We start from the raw sequence: 10,408 nt of genomic DNA, 5'->3' as shown, positions 1-10,408 counted from the left end.
GTAGAGCCGCTGCTCCTCCACATCGAGAGGGGTCAGCTGAGGTGGCTTGGGCATCTGTTACGGATGCCTACTGGACGCCTTCCCCGGAAGGTGCTCCGGGTCCGTCCTACCGGGAGGAGACCCCGGGGACGACCTAGGACACGCTGGTGGGACTATGTCTCCAGGCTGGCCTGGGAACGCCTCGGTGTCCCCCCGGAAGAGCTGGAGGAAGTGTCTAGGGTGAGGGATGTCTGGGCATCTCTGCTTAGACTGCTGCCCCCGCGACCCGGCCCCGGATAAGCGGTAGAAAATGAATGAAGGAATGAAAAATTTATCTTACTAGTAATTTGTAAAGACATTTTGCACATCGTTTATGTAATGTAAAACACTTTAAATGATCTGCGTGTATATGACATCTTGCTTTCACATTTCCATATTTACATGTGATTTTAAAAAGTTCGATTTTTCTTCGAGTGTAAATATGTGAATGTGATATTGCTAAGCGCTTGCGATTTAAAGTATTTTAAACTATTAAAATCTTGAATATTAAAACCTACAATATTTGTCTGTGTATCTATGGTCCGGACAGATCCAAAGACCTTCCAAGATCAAAGATGCACTGACCTTGCATACCAGGTAAGAGGAACTGCTTGACTTTCAGGTACCCAGCACGCGCTGATCCATCAAACACAGTTATGCGAAATCTAAAAAAAATCTCAAATCGTGAATCAAAGGAAACGCTTCTGGCTTGGCATCAGACATAAATTTTTCAGAAGACGGCAATTACGGCAGTAGTGGGAGAAGCCGGTGAAGCGGGTCGGTACTCTCGCTAAGCACGTGCACATTTCCAGGAACTCTGCCGTCTTTACACAGAGCGCAAGATTTCTAAAAACAAAGTGTAGGGAACAGATTTCGGTGCCAGCATGAAACAAAGTCTTTCAAAGGTGAAATGTACGAAGGCACCTGCGTCTGAGATCTGGATTCATATACAAAGAGCATTTAGAAAAGGCCAGCTGTGAAGTTCACGGATATGAGTGAAAATATAAGAACACTGACAGACGCATGTTAGCAGGTGACGGCTAGCGGCGATGACAAGAGAGATAGCGAAGACTACTGGCTTCATTTTATAAGAATCATTTAATTCCCGTCTCGACTTTGTCTTGGAAAACATTGAAAAAGACATCGGAGCTATAAAACAACGTATTATGGCATCTTAAATCTTATTACTTTTCCTTCTTAAGGAGCCATCCTATGAAACGATATGCAAGAAAAGCTCAAGTCAAGAGAAAAGGTTTCATGGGTTTTTTATGTGAGAGAAAACTTGAAAACGGTCAAAGTAATGCGCTGACATGCTGCGAGAGCTGAACGTCAACACACATTTGGAGCGAGCGAGAGATGTACAGGCAAAATGCTTCAACATGGTCAAAGTGGCTCAAAGAACAACCCCGTCTCAGCCAATGGGGCACCTCTCGGGCAGCCATCCGTCTCGGGGCGAAATAAATAATTTATAAGTTTATAACAATGACACGTCATGAAGTTTCAATTTCGCTACAATGAACCCATACCCACGGAGCATAAACCAGCACCACATGGATGAGATGAGATCGTGACACAAAGCGTTCCCGCCCACCCGGTCCAGCGTTCCCCAGACGTTCCGAAGACGAGGAAAACAGACGTATAGACGCCTTTCATCCTCGCAATGAGATTCATATGTGTCTTTCTCCAGACGTTCACTCCTCACTATAGGTGACGCCTTCGGGCACAAACGGGAATTTGAAACAAGGAACAAATCTAATGGAGATAAGAGCCAAGGAGAGGGAAACCGGAGGTCGAATGCTTTTGAAGATCTGCATGAGGTTGTACAACCGGAGAACAACCGGAGACTTACGGAGAGCATTGTTTTTAAACCTCCACATGCAACTTCAATAGACGACCAATCTTACCCACTGTAACATCTATACTTCAAGCAAAAAGAAAATTAATCCGAAAGATTACCAAAATATGTTGTGCTCAGTTGTGTTTTAGCTCACTGGCATCGCTTTTAGACGTTAATACATGCATTCCCAGCTTGTGTTCTCCAGGGAACGTGTGTGCCAGTAAGTTCATAGGCCACATCTATCTGATGCCGCCTGCATCACTTCATTAAAATGCACCAACGCAGGCCGCTCCAGAAGAGAGACTTGGCGTGCGTCTGATTCCTCATTATTGTAGAATAATGTTCTTGCCTTTCATGTGCACGGCGGGAGTTTATCGTGCATATCAACGAGGCTTTTGAACTCGACGTGTATATTCTATATATCTGTGGGTGTGGATGCGATGGGACGCAGAGTTTGTGTTTATAGATCTGTCACAGGGCTTATGAGAAGATGAGATCAGACGGTAGACAATGGTGTGCGCCGCGTGAATGCCACAGTGATGTCAGGGAAATCTGGGGGTCAAACTTTACAGACAACACCTTAAAGTGAGGAGGCGAGACGGAGCGTCCTCCAGGTCAAAATGTTCACATCTGGTCTACTTTGAGTGCTGACTACGCCATTAGTAAAAGTTACGTTTGTTTCGTCTCATAGTTTTACTACAAACACCGTAGTTAAACTTGGATACAAAACATAGTTTCTAACCGTGAAATTTTTGGCAGGGAAACAACAAAACATGAAAATACATTTCGAACAAATGAATGCGCTCGCACTGAGCCAAAGAAGCAATCTCTCCTCGATGAATATGCTATCTATCCTCATCAGATGTTTCCATGCCTCAAGTGTAACTGGACTTTCATTGATATATTTCGGTGCAGTCTGGTTGGCACGGTGACACAGAAGACGGAGCTTTGATCAGACAGCAGCCCGCAGGCCGTAAAGTCAAACGCTGTGTCTCTATACACAACATCAGGAAAATCTCATTTCTACACAGTCTCACTGCCATTCATAAATATTGAACGAAGTGGATAATTCATATAATGCATTCTGCTTTTGCGCCAGTTAAAGCAACACTTTGTAGTTTTGAGACCTTAAACTAATTTCTCTCAAATTATGAGGAGCAGATTTGTTAGGTATACATTTTTATATTTGTGTTCGTATTTTATTTTGTAATGTGCTGATTCATTATTTTATATTCCATTAATGACTTTTATTTTGGTGTTTTTCTTTGCTCTCCCCACGAGAGACATGTTCGTGGAAAAGAGACATAAGGATGAGTGAGCTGAGCGGTTATCTGTCTGCTCCGGGATAACCAACCTAATAAAAGTTAGCTGTTAATACCAGTTTCTTGTGGTTATTGGACAGACAGAGGTGTTATTGTGTACCAGAAATCTAAATTCCCATGCCTTACAATTATTTCAGTACTCTTAACCGGATGAATTTGACTGCTGCTGCTATCTGAGCAGCCATGCAGAGGGTACAAGCCCACTCTGTAAGTTCTGTGTTCGGGTCGGTATCATAGATTGTATAGAACATACACGTAGTGTCCGTGATGTCACCCGTAGGATTCTGATGAGCGGTTTTGAAGCTTAAAGTGGGCGGAGCCAGCCGTCGCCATCTTAGAAGCGCGTCACTCACGGATAATCGCAAATGGGGAAAGAGGTGGGACGAGGCGCCTGGTTGGCTGAAACCACTTGTCACTCAAGTCGCCACGCACCTAATTTGCAGAATTTTAAGGCTTAATATAAATTAAACGGGTGAGTTGTAAAAAGTTTCACCCTACTCACAGTTGACACAGTATACTGCTATATAGACCCAATTTGTTTTTGTTATTTCTGCTGTAAAGTTTGCCATTTAAAATACATAATAAAATAATAAAAACATTTGTTCTGGATAGGATTAATGGCGATTAATCGTTTGACAGCCCTTCTCAAAATACAAAAAGGTTTGATGTTTACCTCGTGCCACGATACCAACTTGTTGAGGCTGTTGGAGTGTTGTTGCTAGGTGGTTGCTAGGGTATTGCTAGGCAAACCTAGAATGAGAGTGGCACACATAAAGTTCAGGGCTGGTTAAAGAATCATTATGTATTAAGATTAATCGAAACTTTTCAAAAGTGAGACTAAAATATTTGTTTCTGAACGTGAGCTGAACCTGCAGGTCTATAGACACACAAACACATCATTAGATCATAAACACAAACGACAGAAGCTATAAAACAACCTTTCATTCCCTTCTCCTTGCTTCCACGGGTTTGGTCTCTAACAATTATTCAAACATTGTAAAGCCTCCTCAAGACTGCTGCCAAAACATTTGCTCAAAAGAATCTTTGATTTATCTCGTTTTTGAAAGATTGGATAAAGGCGTCTGATAAATGCTTCAAGTATTCACAATCCACATCAAATAAATAAACGGTGAAAGCATGAGCTCACAAAGAGAGCACATGCATGCTGTATTTCAGTAAAATGTCATCATATTTTATCACTTAACCTTCAAATTAAACCATAGTTTTGCTCTAAATGAAAAGAGTTTTATCGTGTGTGATTTATTACCCCTCAGAGAGAACAGAGGAGTATCCAGAGCTTCAATGTTAATGAATGTGACTCGAAATATCTTCTGCTGTCCTTGAAGCTTCAAAGTACAGAACTAATGAGACTTTTCCTCCAAAACACAACTATTCGAGCAAAAAACATCTGTACTAATTTGATTCTTCTTAGAGTTCTTAGAGAATCATCTGTGGTCATTATAATCCGAATGCAAGAATAGAAAATGGATGATATCTGTTTTATATATCAACCAAATGGTCTGCTGACATCAAGTAATCTACCATGAAAAATAAACATGCGGAAAATGTGTATTTGGGTCCATTTGATGAGAAATGTTTGAGTTCGTATTGAGACAAATCTGAGCTCAGTGACATCTCTTCTGAAACTCGGGAAACGGAGACATTCGTGAGATTCAGGAGAAATATCTGAGACGCAGATGAGACTTAAGGTTACATTTGCTCGCCACTATATCTCATCATGAGAAAATCTGCAATAAAAGGTCTAGGATCTCAATAAAAACACCACATGACCTGAGCTTTGCTGTCTATATTGATTTTGTGTAGCTCTCCTGTACTTTACATGTTACCGTTTGATTCATTTGTGTCTATTTTTACCTAAAACATGAGACCTAAAAGGTGAGACCTAGATGAGAAGTCTCTGACCTTTGACCAACAGCGTCTTCCTCCGGGTCGTCAGACGAGTGTCAAAGTTGAAAGAAAGCACTTGTTATAGAAAGTGAATTGGCAGAGACGCTCGTCCGCCACTGAACATCTACTGACGCGCATCACGTGTCGTTGGGTTCTTTGGGAATGCTCTTAAATGACTCTGTTCCAGCGGCCTGCATTCACTCGGCCTGTCACTGATCTGAGACCAGGCCTTAGCTTCGGTCAATGGGATTTTATGACAGAACGGCCCTTTCATTCTCCAGCGCTGGGAAGACTAACTGCCTTTATCACTTGAAGCTGGTCTGTGACTGAGGTTAAAGCAGAGCGTCTCCTAAAGACGTCGGCACACAGACGCTCTCGGCCCGCTCGAGCCGTACGATTCAGAGATGGACCAGACCTCCGGGATCTGCAGAGAGCGTCCTGTCCATATTAAGAGATGAGATGCGTCTGCCAGAGAGATATGAGACCAGACGACACAGACATCAAGGCTGACTGTAAACATATTGACAAACAGACATAAATATTAAGTGATGTTTTAAAGTCATACAGACCGTACATTACGCTTTCATTATTGTAGACAAAACAGCAGTCTGTATATAGTACTTGCATACTACTTTCTCTGATAACTAGTAGGCAGGACAGCAGTAGGAAGCGGAGGATGAAGAGAATGAGGCAGGAATGTATAAATTACAGCTCATCTCCTGCAGAGTTTACGAACTGCCTCTCCGTTCAACAGAGGGTCCCGCTGGTACCTGGGGGCCACCGTGCAGGAGCCGAGACTCTGCCGCCCCCCTCCCCGCTCGGACAGAGAGGTCGTGGCAGGGCCCTGATCAGCACGACCTCTGCGCCGCCCCTGCGGTCAGACTGCACAGTGTCATTTCAGACGCACTACAAACGCAGTAATTCACTGTGATAACAGCGGCTCGCCCGCTGGCGCTGCGTCCGACCGCTTGACGGATCTCACCACACACACATAATGCTTTTCGAGTGTGATACTGCGCCAGGACTGCTCAAGACATCCGTCTCCAGAAGGTTTTAAAACAGATAGTTCATCCCTGCACATCACATCGATTGAAAACGTAAACATTACAAAAGTGACACCGCAAAATGGTTTTAGAGTCTAACTGTTCACAAATCGGTTTTAATTCTTTAGAAAAGCATTTACTTGTGCTCACAATTCAATACAACACACAATGTATGTTCACGGTCACAACTGTATCGCGATATTTTGAATTAACTTTCAAACGTTAAACTGAAATACAAATAAAGATGTTCAACAAAACTTTTGCTGACATGAATTAGCATTACATGTAAATTAAAATAAACTTAATAAATCTGTCGCAACGACCGTGATATAAAAACATCATGATAATTCTACACACATATCGTAATATCGTAAACTTTTCAGTATCCTTGAAAACATTTTGCTCAACGGTTACGAACTCTCTCTCTCTGCCTCTGTGCATTTGTATTTCAAGCACGATTCATTGAATAAAAGACAAAACTAAAACTGATGTATTTAACCGATTTATTGGGAAAAGTTATCGTGACAGATACCGTGATACCACCGCTACCGCAATTTCTTTATACCACGATAACCGCCTAATGGTTTTGGCACGAATCTGTCACTGGGGAAAACACAGAGTTTTACCATGAAAAGAAAATGAATTGAGTGGAAAAAGAAAACAAGGAAAATAAATTGAACATACAGGTCACATGATTTTCATCTCAGTCAATAGGATAAAACAGACAAACTGTATATGATGTAAAAAAACGTTTTCATAGCTCCACAAAACATATTCACACTTTCTGTATCGCGATATATCTTTAGAACGTTTTGACGCAAATATCACAAAACATCTTTCTTTTATTTTCCAGCAAAGCAACTCCAGAGATAAAAGCATTGTGTGTTCTGCCGAACCCAACGATCCCTTTAAGAAGGATAAGAATTTAAAGCCAGCTAAAAACAGAAAGAAGGCTCGCGCTTCATATCGTCTGAAGTATCCACAAGCTTTACAATATACTTTCCACGCATCCATTTAAAGGAAGCCGGCGCGATTCGTTTGCTCCAACAGTGTCCTAATCAGCCGTGTGTTTGGATAAAGCGCTCTTCTGCCGGGGTAAACAGAGCTGTATTTGATGGTCTTTATGAGGGCTGTTTGGCAGGGTTTATTTCTCTCTTTAGACTGGCTCCACACTCTCAGAGGGAGGCCGGGCCTCCTGCGGGGCTGCAAATGGGCGGGTGGCAGTTGGGCCAGGCCACATGAGAGAGATGCTGTACAGCTGTTTCACAAGTCCCTTTATCTGCCCATCATGTGTTCAAAGGCCGCTTACAGTAGATGTTAACAGGTTTCCAATGAGAATAATGATGCTCTCCACCCCTCAATAAAGGCAGAGCGTTACAGAGCCTGATAAAGAAGCTTTTTCCGCTGCCATTTCTCCAGGCGTGCTTATCAGATAAGCTTTGATTTTACAGACTGTGAACTAATGTGCTCATTAGAAACAACCGGCGGCTCTGTTAACACTCGAGGGGAGAAAGTTTAGACGACCGCTTCGGCTTTCATGAGATGAAGCAAACACATTTCGGGAGCTGTCGGTGTTCAAAATTGTTTGCATGAATCTTTACACTTTAGAATAAAGATTTTATTATTGTTAATTCTTATTCTGCTGAACACAAAGAAAATGTGACACTGGATCTCTTTGACTTTAAGATGAGACATTTCTCAAAATATCTTCTTTTGGGTTTCACTTTAGAAATAGAGTTAGTCACATACAGATTCGGCTGATAAATCAGTAGTTAAATATACAGTATAAACCTGTGGATCATTCGATTATAAAAAATGACGTAGGCCTTTAAAGTGATAATGTTTTTAATGGTTGTAATGTTGATCTTGAAAGTGTTGCCAAATCTCAACACGGGGCCCAGAAACCCTCGCCAGCAGTTGCCTGGTTACGGGGCCCTTAAGCCAGGTGAGAATATTTCATGGTAAATTAAGCGAGAGTCTTTGAAGTTTGTTCACAGGGGTCATGAAAAGAAACAAAAGCTCGCCGTGCCGTGTGTTGTGGGTTTCGTAGATATTTTATTATCTGAATATAAAGAATAAATAACAGTTCATCTTAATTTACAGGATAAATCGTCATCGTACGGCAGCCGTCACAGCTGCGAGACATTAAAAATCCATAATAAATTTTGAGGTCGTCACATCGGCGTTTCCCAAAGACTGGAAAACTATATAAAACATCTGAAGGGCCTCTGCGGGCCGTTCTCTGCAATATAAATACAAATGTTTCCAATATTTTCCACAAATACAGTAGACTCTGGATAGGACTCATAATACTGGCTTTTTACAAGTAGCTAGATCATTACATGTTGGCACGACATATACATACGGTACATTCCTACACATGAGAGTGCATAAAATATGTAAGGCATCACTTTATAATCACTTCATTCCGTTGTATTTACAGACATTGTTACATTACATAATGCTTAACATATCATCAGACAATGTACAGTGAGAGTCGGAATGGCTTGGATATTATATATACAGTATATATATATATATATATATATATGTATATATATATTTGCACTGGATAAATATGACAATACAGATTCACATTTGGATGTATGAGCAACTGCTCTGTTAAGCATTATGGTTGTTAAAGAAAGTTAATGTATAAAATATAACATCTATAACTTAAGTCCAGAAATATGATCAGTGTTTCTTTGCAAAACTTTGTCCAGTGTTTTGCATCAGAGTTTTCAGTCAAGCATATGCATCAGTTTATATATATATATATATATATATATATATATATATATATATATCTTCTGTTCAGGAACACGTGGATTACATCCCAGTTTGTAATGTGTTCAGTTGGCACAGGAACATTTGCATTCGGTTATGATGGGGTACTGCACGGGTATCCACGCGCATTTCAGTGCCCCTCTCCTCTGCACGCATCTCCAGCGCAAGAGCGTTATGTGCGTGGATTTGGCAGGTTTGCACACCATGCCCGCAGGAACCGAACACGACCTCTTACTGTAGCAGCTCCCCGCCCGGACGTAGCGCGGCCAGAACCGGGAGCCGAGGTCGTTCCACGCGTAAAGCACCGGGCAGAAAGAATACGACCACAGCCACATATGCAGCCTGCGCTTCAGCTTCTTACTCGCTTTGCGCTTTTTGCCCCACTGCACGTCAAAGTCCAGACTCCTGATGTCTTTGGGCATCAGTCCGGTGGGGTTCTGCTGGAGGTCCAGCTCGTCCAGGTCCTCGTTGCCCGTGTAGCGGTCCTGGGGCGGAGTGATGGAGAGGAAGCGGCTGTCAAAGTCTCCGAGAACGCTTCTCAACTCGGTTTCGTTCAAATCTTTCTCTCGAGGATCGTAGATGGGGTCGGGGTCCTCTTTCAGCTCCAGCAGGGGCAACGTATCGCTGGGGATGGGTCGCAGGAGATAATAGTGTTGACACTGGACGAGAGAAAGCAGCAGCAGGTACACGGCCACCAAACACTGCGGATGATCCATCGTGAGAGTGTCAATGAACTGCGGTGGCTCCAAATGTCAATGAAAGTCTCCAAAGCGTTTACGCACACGCAAGCTTTAATCCAATGCGCATCCAAGGTGCACGCATGCAGAAAACACATCAATCCCTCGTAATATATCTCAGCCTCGGATCTCCACGTCTTGCATCGGTCTGGTGTTTTTCATCAAGGCTGTGAAATGCATCAGAATCGCTCCGTGTCCCGCGCGCAGCATTACGCGTTAAAGTCTCGCACGCGTCGCGTCTGGAGCTAAAACTCTTGGAATGCCTCTCTCACGCTCGCGCCTTCGATATATACGCGCGTGGCCCTGTGATGTAATACATCACCTCTTTTTTTGAATCTGGGTTTGTGTGCCGGAGATTCCCCGACACCTCCTTTCACGGCACACATACAGAAAGAAAGAGAGAGAGGGGGGCGTGGCTGGAGGCGTTTAAGAGCTTTGGATGCGCTTCGCCCTCTGTTGGCCATGCGTGTTCCACGGTGATGCGCAAATCTCTCGCTCTGTCTCTCCATGGATAGAAAGAGACAGGTGTGAGACAGACAGTTGTGCTGTATATCATGTAAGATCAAAGAAGTGCAATGTGAATGTTTACCTTCCATCTATCTGTGAGATCAGGGATCGTGTGCACAGAAGCCAGAGGGAATTAAGCAGCACAACACAGTTCAAATGAATCCTAACTGAACATCCCCAGCAAAGCAGCTCAGTGGAAAGCCACACACTCAGAGAAGTGTTTGGTGGAAGAAGTGACCAGCCGTTCCA

At 42.9% G+C, this 10,408-nt stretch overlaps 1 protein-coding gene across 1 annotated transcript; it reads right to left on the bottom strand.

Annotated features, from left to right (window-relative positions):
• Positions 1-8,980: 8,980 nt before the first annotated feature.
• On the bottom strand, positions 8,981-9,631 carry nog1 (noggin 1; the record flags this gene model as incomplete). Its single annotated transcript, XM_079488378.1, has 1 exon — positions 8,981-9,631. The coding sequence occupies one exon, from the start codon at positions 9,629-9,631 to the stop codon at positions 8,981-8,983; it is 651 nt and encodes a 216-aa protein (XP_079344504.1).
• Positions 9,632-10,408: the final 777 nt, after the last annotated feature.

This window comes from Barbatula barbatula, assembly GCF_947034865.1.
Source record: "Barbatula barbatula genome assembly, contig: scaffold_197, whole genome shotgun sequence".
In the NCBI taxonomy this organism is placed as follows: domain Eukaryota; kingdom Metazoa; phylum Chordata; class Actinopteri; order Cypriniformes; family Nemacheilidae; genus Barbatula; species Barbatula barbatula.
The sequence above is the reverse complement of the archived record's forward strand: the minus strand, read 5'-3'. Positions and strand labels throughout refer to the sequence as shown.